The 16,925-nt window shown below is 37.4% G+C and overlaps 1 protein-coding gene across 1 annotated transcript in view; it reads right to left on the reverse strand.

The window, feature by feature from the left end:
* LOC100893392 (partitioning defective 3 homolog) overlaps window positions 1–16,925 on the reverse strand; it is a 77,664-nt gene that overhangs the window by 21,795 nt on the left and 38,944 nt on the right. The window contains exons 4-5 of the mRNA XM_030989807.1: window positions 13,800–14,052; window positions 11,570–11,688 (exon numbers count right to left, since the gene is read on the reverse strand). Coding sequence (XP_030845667.1) covers window positions 11,570–11,688; window positions 13,800–14,052 — 372 coding nt within the window. The remainder of the gene's footprint in view (window positions 1–11,569; window positions 11,689–13,799; window positions 14,053–16,925) is intronic.

Consider the following 16,925-nt stretch of genomic DNA (forward strand, 5'->3'; position numbering starts at 1 on the left):
ACAGAGCTGCTTGTTTGCGCTGTGGCCGTGCCTGATGATAAGCACAGACGCAGAGCTGTGCACTGTGTCTGGGCCTTATGCTTTTAGACAGCAATGGTCATAGAGCTACAAGAAGTCCTGTGTTTTTAAAGGGAAAGTCACAGAGCTACGAGATTAAAGCCAGGTCAGATACTTGGAAAGGAAACTTTGCAGAGCTGTGCAGTGCTGGACTTGATGTTTTAAAGGGACAGTCACACTGTGACTCATAAGAATGATGAGATCTAGCATTTTAAAGCATTTCAAAGGGCTTTAATACTTTGAATCATCGGGCCATCGCATCTGGTCAAGTGGTCGCCTTACCAAATCTTTTGAGAAAACAAGCCCCTTCATTCACGAAACATCACAGATAATGTTTGTGAAATAAACACCTCTCATCTACAAATGGTCTGGTCCAATATACCTGACACTTCGTGAAAACACAACTTCAAATCTACGTCCTTAACATGCATCTTCATGTGATCTTCCGCTTTTGCTTCACGAAAGGTCATGTAACGTGGCCACCAGACCGGACAGGATGACCCGATGAGGATGGTCATCGATCACTGAACTGCGCATACATCGGCTCATCGTACCCTGACCGTCATGCAGCATCGAATGTCCAAGATGCAGCTGCATGTATGGCCAAGGATTTAATCAAACTGAGCTTTGCAATGTGGTGTTCAACAACAATCATCTAAAACATATTACTCAAGAATTTCTGCCCAATCTACCGACATATAAACATACTCTATATATGTTTAGGCTTGCTAATGTTATTAAGAAGATGCTACAGTCTGGCTTTCCCCATGTATTAGAAATTGGCTGTTCGTACCATATACATGTACATGTAGCTTCTAAATAAATATGTGCCGTTAAAGTCTTCACGTCATCAAAGAGAAAAACAGGTTGAGTCCTTGTTAAATAAAATGAAGTACTAATTGGTGAGCTTCCTCGCTCTTTTTTTAAATTCCTACATGGGAGAATATTTGAAGTACATGTAGCAATGACCAATGAAAATTACAAGGATTCTTTTGATAGATCTTGCAAACAATATGTTACATTTTGAGTTAAGGCAGGGACTTGAACCATGAACCATTTGTTCCACAGACCTGAAACTTCACCACTAGACCATGGCACCTCTGAGAGATGATACCTAAAAGGATTCTTCTGATAGATCTTGCACAACAAAAAAGATGTTACATTTGGAGCTATTGAGTCAGGGACTTGAACCGTGAACCATTTGATCCACAGCCCTGAGACGTCACCACTAGACCATGGGACCTCTGAGAAAAGAAACCTAAAAGGATTCTTCTGATAGATCTTGCAACAACAAAAAGATGTTACATTTGGAGCTAAGGCAGGGACTTGATCCATGAACCATTTGATCAACAGCCCAGAGACTATACCATCGCACCTCTGAGAAATGAAACCTGAAAGGATTCTACTGATAGATCTTGCAACAACAAAAAAGATGTTACATTTGAAGCTAAGGCAGGAACTTGATCCATGAACCATTTGATCCAAAGCCCAGAGACTATACCATCGCACCTCTGAGAAATGAAACCTGAAAGGATTCTTCTGATAGATCTCGCAACAACAAAAAAGATGTTACATTTGGAGCTAAGGCAGGGACTTGAACCGTGAACCAATTGATCCACAGCCTTCTCCACTAGACCATGAATTACTGGTGAGTGCAGCCAGTGTGATATGCCCCTTTAAAGCAATTTTCATCAATAAAAACACTGCCCATAACCACATAATTGAAGTCATCATCATATGAAGCTAGCTCTGCAAATTGCCCTTCTCGACTGCCGCTGGGGCGATTCGCACCCATCAACACGATCCGACCACTGCCGAATGTTGTCATACACTTCATGCACAAATTACCTACCACCAGGCACACAATATTGCCCCGTGATGATGAAGATTTCAATGTCTGCTCAGTCAGTATCTATATGCATTATGTGCATCTATGCATGCCAATATGATTCTGAATGATGTGCACCTTCAGATCGCACTTCAAGAATCGTCATAGTTATCTGGCAATCGTATTTACATGTAGGAACATATTGCTTACAGTATGTGTTGTTTTTCAAGATCTTATGCCTTCTTATATATTATTACTTATACCGCGCTTTTCCCATAAGGCCCAAAGCGCTTACAGTGAATGAAAATGAAAATAACATAAATACATGTAATAAGAAAAATAGTCTTACATCTACAAACTGCAAAAAAGATGTGTTTTAACGCCTTTCTGATGGTAATAACTGATGGAGACTGCCTAATTCTAAATGGTAGATCATGCAGGTTGTTTTCCATTGCAGCCTATAGTGTTCCAATATCTGTTGCCCGAATTCACAAAGCAAGGTTTGAGCTCAAACCTCCTTTTGTTTTGCCAAACCTCCTTTTGTTCTTTACAAACCAGGTTTGTAAAAAAACGCGTAAAACGCGTCATATGACGTACGAAAACCAAGGTTTGTCAACAAACCTCCTTTGTGAATTCGGGCCATTATGTCTAAGTTTGTGATATTTTATTTGTTAAAAAGCAAGTATATTGCTATATTCATTAAAATAGTCCCAGCATATGACTTCATTCCAGTTGAGTAATGTTGCACAACTACTGTATACTCTAATTTATTGTTGTCAAGCATATTTGGTTATTTACGCACCATTTTATCTGATTTGTAACTGAATTACATTAATGTTGAAATTCAGACAAAACAATAAATAAATCCCTAATACCAAATATACATACCAGTACATGTAGCATATTCCGGAACCTAATCTATCATATTTCACCCTACAAGTTTCTACCATATTCCTCTCAAATTTCCATCTACTTAATATTGATATCAAGCATATTTACGCACCATTGTATCTGATTTGTAACTAAAATACATCAATGTTGAAATTCAGACAAAACAATAAATAAATCCATAATTCCAGAACCTAATCTATCATGTTTCACCCTACATGTTTCAACCATATTCCTCTCAACTTTCCCAACATCCACCCCCCCCCTCCCATCTCACCCCACCCTCCCTTAATCCGTTTTTTTGCACTTGACCTCTTCCCCTGTCACCCTGACCTCTCACCCTCCTCCTCCTTTCACCTCAATGGTACAAACAATCAGCCCCTCCCCATAAAAACACAAATGTAATTCACATATATCATAATTTAATGTACACGTAACGTACATTGGATAACCTTTCCCTTCATTGCAGCTGGAAATCCTCCCCTTCACTGTCATGTTCAATTTTGAACACCACCTATCTCTGACGTAGTTTCCAAGCACAAACCCTTTTCAGCTATAAATATAGTGTGTCAATAAGCTATGTGTAGGCTTTAACGTTTGACTACAGCTATAGGAGCTCTGTACTGTGACCATTCATGTCAACATCAATAATATTAATGGGCTGGTTTACGCTTGGGTCAAGTAATTAAGGTATTTGTGTTTATGTCCCAATTAGCTGCACAGACTACAGTCCATGCAATGAATTTGTGTCTTGTCAAGCGTAGCATGGTTTGCCAGTGGACTGAGTGAGCTTGAGCTAGCTCTTCCCCATTTAAAGAGATAGTTCAGCTTCACCCACGCTATCAAAATTAATGAAATTAATAGACATAGGGTATCTGTGATGGTAAAAAATGAACTATTTTTTCTTTTTTATTTATGAAGTTGCTAATACATCAATCAAGACCATTTTATGTCCCTCAAAGTACTACCAGTAATCTGCGGGAAGGCAGACTAAAAAATAAATTAAAAGTAATTGAGAGAAGGGGCTGACAGCATTTCATAGTAATAGTTGATTCTGCATTGCCCACTTTTGACTTGAACTGCATGAAAGAAACATGATGTAGCACCTTCATTCTTGGATGCAGAAATACTACATCACATCATATTCATGCTGTAGGCCTACGCATTGGTTTCCATGGTTTGTGCACAAGGTCACAAATTCATACATGCCTCCTTTTCTAAATTTATGATACTGTGCGTACATGACAAACAGAGAGTTCTCAGTGAATACGTCACAATCCAGTGACCATTTGCGATTCTAATAAATTTAGTGATCTCATCTTTCAAACACTCATAATTTTCTTAATATTGGTCCGATTGATTACAAACTTTCAACATTCTATTCCTAAGTTTTCTGTTTCTCTTAGTTTTCGGCTATCAAACAAATTGAATAATTACAAGGGTTGTATTGCCCTTGAATGAGCCATTACGGTATGTGCTGATCACGGTCCTCCCACTTATATGTTTGTATTGAAGATTGCATAATTCTGTTTTTATCTTGACAAAGAAATAAATAAATGAAATGAAAATGAAATGAAATATGAAAGGGGTAGGAGATAGAATATTCTGCACTACAGTCTCACTCATCATCATGTTCAATATCAAGATACTCAATACGTAGATGTTTAATAGCAGAAGATAGAACTTGTCTGGAACGAAGGTTATCTTAAAATGCTCCGAGGGACCTTCGGAAGCTATCTCCTGAGAGCTTTAATTGGAAGCGATGACACTTCATTATACTATTATTAGCCACATGAAGACTAGTCAAAGAAGCGTAGATAGCTAGTCTCCCCCTCCTAGTCTTCCCATCCCAGTCTCTCATCATTAGGAGTCCATGATACTACAGTCAAACCTGCTTTAGTGACAACCTGTCTACAAAGACCACATTCTTTGTTTCCCTTGATAATGATTTCTCATTGAAACATGTACTTAAGGAACCTGTCTACAAAGACCACTTTTGGTGTTTCCCTTGGGCGGTCTCTATAGACACGTTTGACTGTACTTTCAATTTATAAGTTAAGGAGACTAGGAGAGTAGTGAACCTTTTCTCAAAGTGTTCAAAGGGCTCTCACTTACTTTTTTGTTTTATGTAGATGATTGCTTACCATTAGAATCACAAATTTCACTTTTCTTAGGTTTGCAAATTCAACTTTTTGTGGTCATTTACAATGAATTGCACACACAAAATGGTAATAGTACAGTAAAACTTGTATAAGTGGCCACCTCTTTATAGTGGCCATGCATTTTTTTTCCTTTGAGAGAGAAATGTGTGTTGTAGAACCTGTCTAGAAAGGCAACCTGTCTACAGTACCCATTTTTCTGTTTTGCTTGGGTGGCCCTTATAGACAGGTTTGACTGTATTATGGGCAACAAAGCTAAGACAGGATTTCAGACGGTCTGCAGCACCTGTGCAACAGCTACATCAGTACAGGTAATTTTGAGCTCCACCACATCACTTCCACTCTTCTTACCCTTCTTTAAAGACTAGCAAGTCACTTACTAATGACAATGACCTTCAGCTAAGCACATGCCTATCCACTTAAAAAATACTCACTTGCTGATTAATATTCTCATCAATAGCCGTTTAATCAGACATTAACATGGTCTTCAATTCATCTCCCCTACAGCTTCAGCCAATTTTAAGCTCAACACAAAGGCATTCAAGATATTGGTAAGGTTGATTTTTTAATAGAAAAAGTACACACGATTTGTGATTTAATGCCATAGAAACAGATTCTGAAGTTTTGGGGTTACTTTAGATTCAATTTGTCTGAGTTGGACCCTAATTTCAAGCATCCATCTAAGTTCCAATCTTATACTATCTATCTTATTAAAATAAACAATAGATCTCAACATTTCTTTTTTGAAACACATTCATATTCAAGGAAACAAGTAACTTCTTAGTTTTTAGAAGTGCCTTGATAAATGGTTGGATTGTCAACTTACTTTTGACAATGAAATTGTATCATTGTGCAAATTGCTTGAAGAGCTTTTCCTAGATTTGATTTACAAAAATAGGAATTTTGTAATTTTCTTGGGTCATGCAGGTGCTTGCGTAATTATCAATCAAAATGAAAACTTGTATCAGAAGTTCAGACTTCAGAATATCTTATTCGGCACGATATACAGTATACATATACAGTACATGTACATAGAGGTTTATTCATCATCTATAGAAATGAAAATTGTATCAGAAAATTTTCTTCTGCATGCGGTAGAGTGATTGATAGAAATACAAATCACATCAGAATATTTTATCACATGTACCGGTATTCATATGGAGAGGGTTCATAATATTATGAATTGATCACTTTAATGCGACAATTCATGAAAATGTAATCGTCTCTACCTTCTAGGTTTCCACAGCTCATTCACGCAACTACCAGTATGTGGTTCAATACATTCACATAAAAGTGCTCAACTTTTGATTCAACATTACCGCAAGGATGATCTGATTTAAATAAGCATTCATCGAAAACTCATTGTGGCATTTCTAACATTCTTCGCCTACATTACTGACAATAGTTGCCCAATGTCACTCGTTAGTGGTTTCACAGCCAATTGAGCATCAATAAGCGGCAGTGTAGATACAAAGAAAATAACGCTACTTTTGTTATTGAACGTTGATAAGTGGAGGTGTAGGTACAAAGAAAGTAACGCTATTTTTGGATCATTTCGCCCCCATTAAAATTGACCACACTCACATGTATACAAGTGTAAAGAGTTCTTCCTAGAAAAGCCTTGTTTGTGCAATCAATATGATTTTTATTTTTGAATAATCAAAATGAAATGAAAACCTACATGTAGCTCCTGCAATTAATGATTTTTAGGAAATATAAGAGAAATTTGTATCCAAAATTTCATTTTCATTTTTACGTGAATCATTCACATTTTGATGTGGTGATAACTGATTTGAAAAAATCATTTGCGACTCAGTAATGACTTTCATGTAATAGAAAAGTCCCTTCTTTTGTGTACATATGTACTTGGGCAGTTCTAAGATATTTTGGTACTAGTATTAGGAAATTAAGATCATTGGCATTAAAAGTACATGTACATGTATTATTATCCTAGATATTTTATCTGCTAATAGGCCAGTTTCGTAATGTATTCAGAGACCTTTAAATCGCATTACGTAATCGGAGGGTCGGACAAACAATGAACTCGCAGTGCGTAGCAGCCTACACTTTGTGTGCATACAATACATGACTGTTCGCTTGGTGTGATTGCATCGTTTGTTTTCGCTATTTTGAGAGAGAGAAAAGAAAAAGGAGGCAGATTCAAACTTGAATAATAAATAGCTTTGAGATGTGATTTTGTTCTTCATACATTTGATCTTTAAAATCGCTGAGTCTTAGGCAAGAATAATGGGAAAGCATTGCTGTTACAGAACTAGCGATTCACATCTTGCAGTCAAACCTGTTCGGCCAGGCAGCGCACGACACCCCCTCAAAAAGAAGAAAAACAAGGTCGATGATACATGCGACATTGGCTCGAAAGTGAGTAATGAAACAGAAAGAAAGGAACCAAAATATCAGTTAGCCGATATTGGCAATTCCCATTCAATGTTGCATTTACCTTAGCTTGAAACTGAGTACAAATTTGGACGTAGAAATGAAAGATAAGTGATGAACTATTTTCCACTCGTTCGCACACACAGTCACTTCTATGCTGGCGGAGGAACGTGCGTGCGCGCGTACCACGCGTTTGTGTTCGTGTAGGCGCGATTCACATTTTCATAATAAAAACAAATTTACGGATTAAAAAATGTTTGTGAAACGCCTCGATACGAACTATTTCAAGGCGGACGAGAAATGGCTAACGAGAAGCAAGCACAGTGACTACAGAATCAATAGTATTAACAAAAGTAACGAGAAATAATGATAATAAAGGTAATAATGATGGCACTATATAATTAATAAAATAATATTTATAAAATAATGTCGCCCCATGGCCATGACAGAGAGCTAGAATAAGAACGTTGAATATTGATAAACAAATAATTTTGAACAGAAAAAATGAAGAAAAACAATGAACAAGGAAGAAGAATGTGTGAAGCAAAGATTAATAAATAATGAGAGCAATAATGGAAAAAAGGAATAGATCCCTAAAAGTAATATAAAAAACACTTATGGTGGCAAGGAAGAAGAATCAGGATGATGAATAATTTTATTGTTTAAAATAAGATTAGGAATTAAGTTTGATTATCATAACAAAGTTAACAGTATTATAATTATGCCGGACCTTCGTTATTCAAGAAGCAATTATTATTATTTATAAAAAAACATTTTAAAAATAATTTGTTATTACATTTTCTATTACTTTTTGTTTATATTTTTTTCTTCTTTTTGTTGAAGTTGGTATGTTCTGTCTTTTTGCGTCGGTGTGGCCTGTTGTCTAGAACCACACGAGTCGCTATCATGAGCTGCTGAGAGCTAGCTGGAGGGGGGGGGGAGTGTACTCGAGCTTCAGCTCCACATGGCCATCGGAAAATATTAATCGAATGTCTTCAAAACTCGTAAAAGCCTTCAGTTTTCGACGATCATAAATGCATAGTCCGCCATATATTCTCTACTAGATAATTGAATACGTCATAGGTCCCAAAGTCAGGAATATCGTCAAACTTAAGGGAGGTATGTAACTAGTTCACTTAACGAAACTCCTGCCCGTTGTAATTCCCCCCACACAGTCACGTCTACCGAGTGACACGGGCCCCGTAGCCGTAGGTCAGGGGCTACGGGCAGGCTAGTCCGCTACTGCGGACGCTAATTTAACGAGTCTGTTCTCGGGTGTATACCGTGCTCGAAACTCCTCTTTTGCTAAGAAAATATTGCAGCTGCCTGAAACTCAGCTTGATGAATGTCAAGTTGGAAGACTTTTCTGGCCAAAACAGAAATTCATATATATACACGCAGTTTTGATAGAAAGATATGAATGAAATTTAACGGCAATAACCGACAGTCTAATACACAACGCACACATTCAAAATGGCGGTTTGACAAAGCTTGCCGGGCTTGGTTACAGTAACCGCGCGTTACGTAACCGCCGAAACTGGCCTATTGGGCAATAAACTTGTAGAATAATTTGTTCCTTTTTCTCCCATCCTCACGACTGAGGGTCGGGGGTCATGGATTCATACACAAATGCTTCCCCGTCTTTTAGAATGATTAACGTAAGTGTGCTAAAATATTAGATAAAACCAGGAAAGTATGGTAATGTATAACTTGGATTCGCTAAATGTATTTGTGTAAGTGTATAGCAGGCCTTAAATTTCAATATTTTTAGGGCAAGGCCACTTTTCTGTAGGGCACATTCCTATATTACAGCACAAATGGAAAGGGCACAAAAATCTCCAAGGCCAATGAGAGAGGCATTGAGGCCAATCAAAAAAGGGATCCACGTCCATGGCCTTGGTGGCCTTGGATTAATTTAAGCCCTGGTATAGGGCTGACACCTGTATAAGGATTACTGAATTGTCGAACCCTGATGGCAATCAGCTTGAGAAATAAATGTATGTGCCTTGAATGAAGACAAGCGAGATATCATCACACCCCTCATTCCCACCTGTCTATCTAAATTCCTGAGGGGCAAGGGAAGGAGTGAGGATAAACTGATGCACATGCTTCCATTGCACTAAACCTGCTAGGTCTCCAACACCTCTACAGTCTTTCAGCATGTCCATTCACATTGCCTGAAAAAAATGACTAGTTCAGGCTACAATGTAATTTGGATGTTTGGTAATGATGGAAAATACATTCTCACAGAATGGAAGAAAGCTTTACTCTAAATGTTCAAGACAACATATGATACATGACTACATGTACATGTACCTGTACGTGACAAATGAATAGGGAAAAATCTGGTTGAGTAGTAGGCAAATGAATAGAAAGCGAGCTCTTAAAGCAAGCTAGTACTATACTATTGTAGTCTAAACCCATTTGCCTGGGTCCATGCTCATCAAATTTTATTACAGCATGTACAGTACTAGAGGGTGAGTTTCCATGACAATAAAAAAGTACAGGTACACCTACACTAAAGCAAGGTACTGTTATCAAATGTTCATCACAGTTCCCATTTCAAATTCTCTCTCTCTCTCTCCCTCGATCTCGACCTGGGAAGCTCCTTAAAAATAAACGGCAACCTGTATTCTCGAATGAGTTACACTAAAGTTCCAATTACAATTTACAGCGATAGATACCTGTAGGCCACTACATTATAAAGACTCTTTGAGGAAGACCAAAAAGGCAGTCTTTATAGGGAAGTTAAAGTGGCAAGTTGTTTCTGTGAACGATTAGTTTCTAAGGATAGTATTATGTTATGTCAAACACTGATTATTGATCATTAGAGCTGCACTGTATGTATACTAAAATACAGAGATACAATCAAACTGAATTGGTAGTAGTCCCATTCATGTACATTTATATTCCAGAAAACTTACTTGTAGAAGTCAAAGAGTGGAAACCATTGTTTCTGAGGATTACCCACAAAAAATGGTAGAGAAAAGATATTCCATCAGCCTCCAGTTTAAAATGTGTGTACCCCATAATAACACAAGGTGATAACACTAGCATACATTACGGCACTCTGCCTTTTACAGTCAGGCAACGAGGTCACTTCCAGTTGTCTCACAGATTATTAAGAGATATTAAAATGTAATTTATCAATGCCTCAGGCCACAAGAGAATTCTTAAATCAACTGCTGTTGTTTGCTAGTTGTAATTTATAATATTAATTTCTCAAGTCCGAACCAAGCTACAAGAAAGCTGCCATGATGTACATGTATGCCAATGAAGCATATAAAATTGTGTACGGTTTCAAGTGCACCTTTACACCTTTATATTATTGGAGAATCATGTCTATTGAATTTCAATGAGAGGGTTCTACATTATTCAATAATATTCACCCCCTTACATCTCACACAACACACAATCATCCAAAACAGCCAAATATTAACGGAAAACGACCAAGTTTTACCCATTATTGTGGCGGTTTATTGGATCTCCCATTCACCAACTTAATGAATGCCCATGCAGATACATTTACATAATTATGTATATTACCAATAGTTTAAGATCCGGAACAATTGGTAGAAGTTATAAATGGGAAATTTTTAATCCTGAGAGATTTCTTTTAGATTAAAGCTGGGGAAGTGGAAACGCCAAATTTGGATCAACTGGAATGCATGCTTAATCTGTATAAAATAGTCTGTAGAGATGATTTTTGGCCCAAATTGCCTATTTGCTCATGCATAATCACGATATTTGCGCTAGAAGAACACCTGCAGCATCCTATAGACATGACTCAATTAAATGGAGATGTGAGTTGGTCTAGCGGTACATTTACTTGGTCAGCTCTCTGTCTTCACCTACAAACTGGCTACAATGGACCCCGGTTTGATACTGAGTAATTTTTTTGGATGGTGACGTTTAAGGTTGGTCCCCAGACATAAATGGTTATAAATGTCTGATTGATCCACGTCTGTAAAAACCCAATTACACAACTGCCTAAAAACAAATTCCCATAAACACATACAAAGAAAAAAACTTACAGATGTTTTTGCCAGTTGGGGTAAATGCACTTTTTTGTTCTGCATGTTGTTCTACTCGGGTACAGGTATGTACAACTTTAGCTTTATTATAATAAACAGAAATGCAAAGAGCTCCTTTTGCCAAGTTCGCTTTTATTTTGCTGCTTTGTTTATTTCTTTTTAGGCAGTTTAAACTGTCCCATGTTAAACAAGGGTTAAACAGGACTTACCTTTGCAGGCAAAGTATTGGCATTCTTGTCCATGACTGTGTTTTCACCGTTCACATCTGATTTAGTTAACATGCTAGTGATGACAGGGTCACTCCCTCTCCTCACTAACAACTTGGAATCTGCATTTCACGAAAAGAGAAAGAGAAAATGTTCCATAAAAGTGAATAATGCAATTGAATTAATTATACACCACTTTCATGAGGGCATGTATGCAAATCTAGGAAGAATTCATGTTTTGCCTAAAAATGTAAGATTTTATACCAACAACAACAAATTGAGAGTAACGTGCAAAAGAATACAAAAGAAAGAACAAAGAGTGTTTATTGTAGATCATCAAGTTAGAAACAGAAATCATAGGGAAAACTAGTTAACACCAATATACACAAGCATAATACCATTCAAATCAGTAACTACCATAAAAATGGTGATTATCAGATTTTACAGGGTGATCATCAGATCAAAAAGTGAGGGATTTTTCTGGGGAAATTCAAGATGAAAAAATGATGTCAGATGATAATTAGTTAATCACATATTCTGCCAAAATACCAAACAAACAAGCATATAAATACTCATATCCTGGTTTAGACTCCTGAATTATGTTTACATATCATTAGCTCAAAGTGGTTGGTTCAATTAATTCTTTTGGTAATATGAAACTAGTGACTCCCATTGCTTGTTCTACAACCAACGTGAACGCCCATATATACATTTGTAGGCCCTAAATGTACATGCATGTGTTTTGCAGGAGTACGACCATGAGCATAAAAAGGCAAGAGATACATGTACATGTATTTGTCTATTGAGGTATATCAACGAGCACATCCCCTCCTGATTATTTCTATTTTCAGGGGTGATAGTGAGCAGTAAAAAAAAAAAAAAAAAAAAAAAAAAAAAAAAAATTGGGGGGGGGGGGGGGGGACACAAAAATGGCATCTAACAACATTTTATGTAATTTCTAGCTGTTATAATTTTTTACTACCGTAAATCTCTGTGTATAAGGCGCACCCCTATTTACGGTAACTATTTTTTGGTAACTTTATACCTTTAATGCGATGCTATGTTTATAGGTTGGTTTGGATGTTCTCATTGTCATTTTAATTGAATTGTGGAAAGAATAACAAATTGAATTGAATTGAGTTACTTTGGGCCGGAAACATATGAAATGAAGAAGAATTTTAACTTTTAAGAACTGGACCCCATCTGGACCCCAATCGTAATACGATTGATCCAAATCAATCACAAGTCCTCCAATCAATCGCAAGTTTGCAGTGTACATAGTTGCGATTGATATCAACTCGTTGTAAGACGGAGCCCAGATCTGTTCTAGTACATGTAGCTGTATAGGGTTAGCCATTTGGTTCCCTTTAAAGACAATGGCTACCACATGAAAGATGGAAGAGATGAAGTTCGCAGGTTGCAAGCTTTACCTGGCTGAGCTGGCTCACTATACCCTGACCAACGTGGCTATAGTATTTCTTAAAGTACAGGATAGCTGCACGCTCCTCCATGAAAGGTAATGTAAGCCCTGGTAATGCTTGTCAAATCTACCTGGCTTTATTGCATCGTACTTGGACTCTATAATCAAGTCTGACGTGAGAAAACCTACAGGTACCGGTATGCATATCTTGATTGATCCACATACATGTAGTTCCACTATTAAACTGGTAGCTATAGAACTCCATCATTTATAATGGGCCCCAATATTTGGAACAGTATACCTATACGTACATGTATATCAAATCTAGTCACGTATTTTAATTAAAGAGAATTCCCTAATATACCTGACTTCTTCCCTCTTACCACCACACCCATCTTATTGTCAGGTATGAAATCTCTTTTTGATCCTTTGTCAGTCCACCTGTAATTATGTCACTCTCGTTGGAATGACCGCAGTGTAAAACCTATGGTGAATGTAGACCACTCACAATATTCCCCTAAAAGCTCATGTACTTGATAGTTTCTAGTTTGACATTGTATAATCTGTACAAAGCCAGAGCCACCTATACACAGAGTTTGGCCAACCCGGTTCGAGTTGGACACAATATGGCGACTACTGCTTTGTTGGGCAAGCATAAAACAAAAGAATATACGCCATGTAATGACCCAGTGAAACCAATTTGGCAAAACTCTGTAAATGGCTCTGTTCGGAGCCAGAAGGCCACTCCCTCTTTGTTCAAGTATTCAATGCTTTCTGTCTCCATAGAGACGACATGACAGCCTTGTAACTTACTTGACTCCTCCCCCGTTACCACGACATCCATCTCATTGTCCTCCTCCAATGTACCATTCATGTGAGGGCTGTGGTGGCTGTGGTGCATGTGGTGGGTCTTGTTGTTGCTGTTGTTGACGTGGTTCATATCCGAGAAGTTGATGGGGCTGGCGGTCCCTACAGAGCTGGCACAGGTACTGGTCCCATCGCCGAGTAGATGGTTGCTGACGACATGCGCTCTGTTAGGATCCTGCTCCTCAAAATGAGCTGTAAGCTGCAAAGAAAGAAAAAAAAATAGAACTTATATTATACAAAATGATTACGGTTGCACCATGTGAGAGAGGGATTGGGGAGGCCTGAAAAGGACTGTTGATAATCTCATCAACAAATTCAGGGTTAATATACATATAATAATTTGTTTAGTCTAGGGGAGGGGGGCCTGGTTAACGAAGGATCAGACAGTGACAGGTCTAATCTCCAAGAAAAACGTGACTCTAAATATTTCTTCAAAATACAGTCAATCCTGCTTTAGTGACCAACTGTCTACAAAGACCACATTTTTTTGTTTTCCTTGAAAATTGTTTCTCATTGAAACATGTACTATAGGCAACTGTACATAAAGACCACCTGCCTACATGTATAAAGACCACTTTTCTTGTCTCCCTTGGGTGGTCTTTATAGACAGGTGTCACTGTACTGTGCATGGACAGTTGAACTATTACTGCTTTATGCTCAATGTTTTGGAGTTAATGTTTTGGTGTAAATTTGCAAAGTGAACACTGACCATTAGTTTGTACCAAAAATATATATTTACTTACGAAAATATGGGGCATAGTGGCATAACCCTTATACAGCAATACAGAAGACACTCAAATGTCAAACTAATTACATGTACAAACATTGTTTGTAAACTATCTGCTATGCTCTAGGATATGTTGTCTCTCTGCTTTGTAATGAAAATGACCACAAAAAGACGAGTAAACATCATAAACCGACCAACAAAAGAAAACAAATTTGGACCGATCTATAGATGCAACAATAGCATCACTTACAGAAATATGTAAGCAAACAAACTGCCTTGAATAAAAATGAATACAAAAATACAAATCAAACAAGGAAAAAATACACAGGAGCTCGGGCCGAATTAGCCCCGAAATGTCAAAAAGAGCCCCCAAAAGTAACGAGGAAAAGAGCCCCCCAAAATTTGCATAGATTCCAATGCATAACAAATTAAAGAGTGTTATTTTAATGCAAGCAAGCTTGAAAAGTAGCCCCGAAATTTGTTAGATATTTTTCCCTGAAATCAAATTATCTTGAAATGTGTAAAGGTGGTGTACAAATAAGTCCTGAGAAGTGATATCTTAATCTATATCGAGGCCTGTGTGTAACCTCTACCTCCTATTTGCCAAAATAAATTGAAATAATGTCAACATGTTCCTATTTCTAGGCTAGCGGGCTGCAGGAGAATGACGCGATGACACAGTAAATTACTGCCGAGTTGAAAGACGCTCTGAGCTATTTCTGGCATCGCTTTCTATTCATTGCCTCTCCAAATAATAACCTTATCAAGTAGGTTGATCAGGGCTGTTCATACTTGCATACATCTACAATGCAGATAAAACTAACCTGTTCACACTTGCATACATGTACAATGCAGATAAAATGAACCTGTTCACACTTGCATACATGTACAATGCAGATAAAATGAACCTGTTCACACTTGCATACATGTACAATGCAGATAAAAATGAACCTGTCCACACTTGCATACATGTACAATGCAGATAAAAATGAACCTGTTCACATATGAAAAATTAGACAATATGCTTCTAACCATCCACAGTTCAAAACTAAATTGACTGTTTATCTAGGATGTACATTGTATCTACACAAGATGATAATTTGTTTCGTATCTCCATCCTTCTCATCTATTCTGTAGCCTTCTCATTGAGATTGTAGTTGAAGACAATACGTGCCTTGAGCACTTTTAGTGATACATGTAGATCTACGCAGCATATAAATGCTTTCATTATAATTTAGTAAACATTCTTCCTATAAGTGCTCACTAAATATTGCATACATTTGCAGCACACCACTTTGTATTTATTTCTATAAAACGAGCGTCATTTCGCACCTTGAAAACTACCAGTATTTGTTTTCTAATATCTAATCTCCTGATTTAGGTGAAAGAATAGTTGAAATGCCTAATCTTCTGTAAGATCATTTGCTTCTCATTTATAAAGTTGATAGGTGCATCTTTAACAAAAATCTCCTTACGTGGAGCGTATCTTTAAAAAGAATCTCCTTACGTGGAGCAAATTATCAAAACAATGCCCTCACTCATCAAGCCTCTACGCTGGATGTCTTTAGGGAACTGGTATCAAATGGTATTAAGAATTCCAATGGAATTTTATTTGCAAACTTATCATAAAAAAAGGTTGTGATGATGGAAAGTTTGGCTGAGAATTTGTGCCAAACTGTGCAGGAGGTACAGGGGCTGGTGGTTGATTCTCAATTTTAAAGATCAGCTTCTTTCATAATAAATAATAACAATAGTGGGTTCTTGTATGGTGCTCATATCTGTCAGACTTGACACTCCTGGCGCTCCTGATTATTACCCTGGCTTTAGCTCTGCTGCCATTACGGTGCTCTAGCATTTCAAAGAATTAATTCCTGCCAAGTACCCATTAACAAAGGTAAAGGTAGATCAATGTCTTGCCAAACGACATTAGTGTCAGGTAAAAGAATAATGTTTAGATGATAATATTTCTAAAGAGTGATCTAAAGGAACATCTTTTTCTTATTCAAATAACAGTGTGATTCTAATATCAACCTCTACTTTGGAGTGCCAATCGGAGATGGATATTTATGAATATTGTATGCAAAAGCTTTCTTCTATGGTTGAAGTTTATTTGAGACAAAAACAATTTTCAAAATCATATACATCACGTTTCCCTGAACTCCGCAAACAGGTGATGTTATCAGCGATGTGGTGAGACCTGTCTCAAGTTTTTGATGTCTCAGTGTTGGTCTTGACCCCATGACCTCATGTTTAATCAACGTAATCAAAAGGGTTTGTTTGTTTTTTCCCCATTTTTGGTTGTGGGGAAAAACTTCTTCAAAATTCTCCAACATGGAAATAAAACT

This window comes from Strongylocentrotus purpuratus, unplaced genomic scaffold (assembly GCF_000002235.5).
Source record: "Strongylocentrotus purpuratus isolate Spur 01 unplaced genomic scaffold, Spur_5.0 spur5_scaffold_19, whole genome shotgun sequence".
NCBI classification, from domain to species: Eukaryota; Metazoa; Echinodermata; class Echinoidea; order Camarodonta; family Strongylocentrotidae; genus Strongylocentrotus; species Strongylocentrotus purpuratus.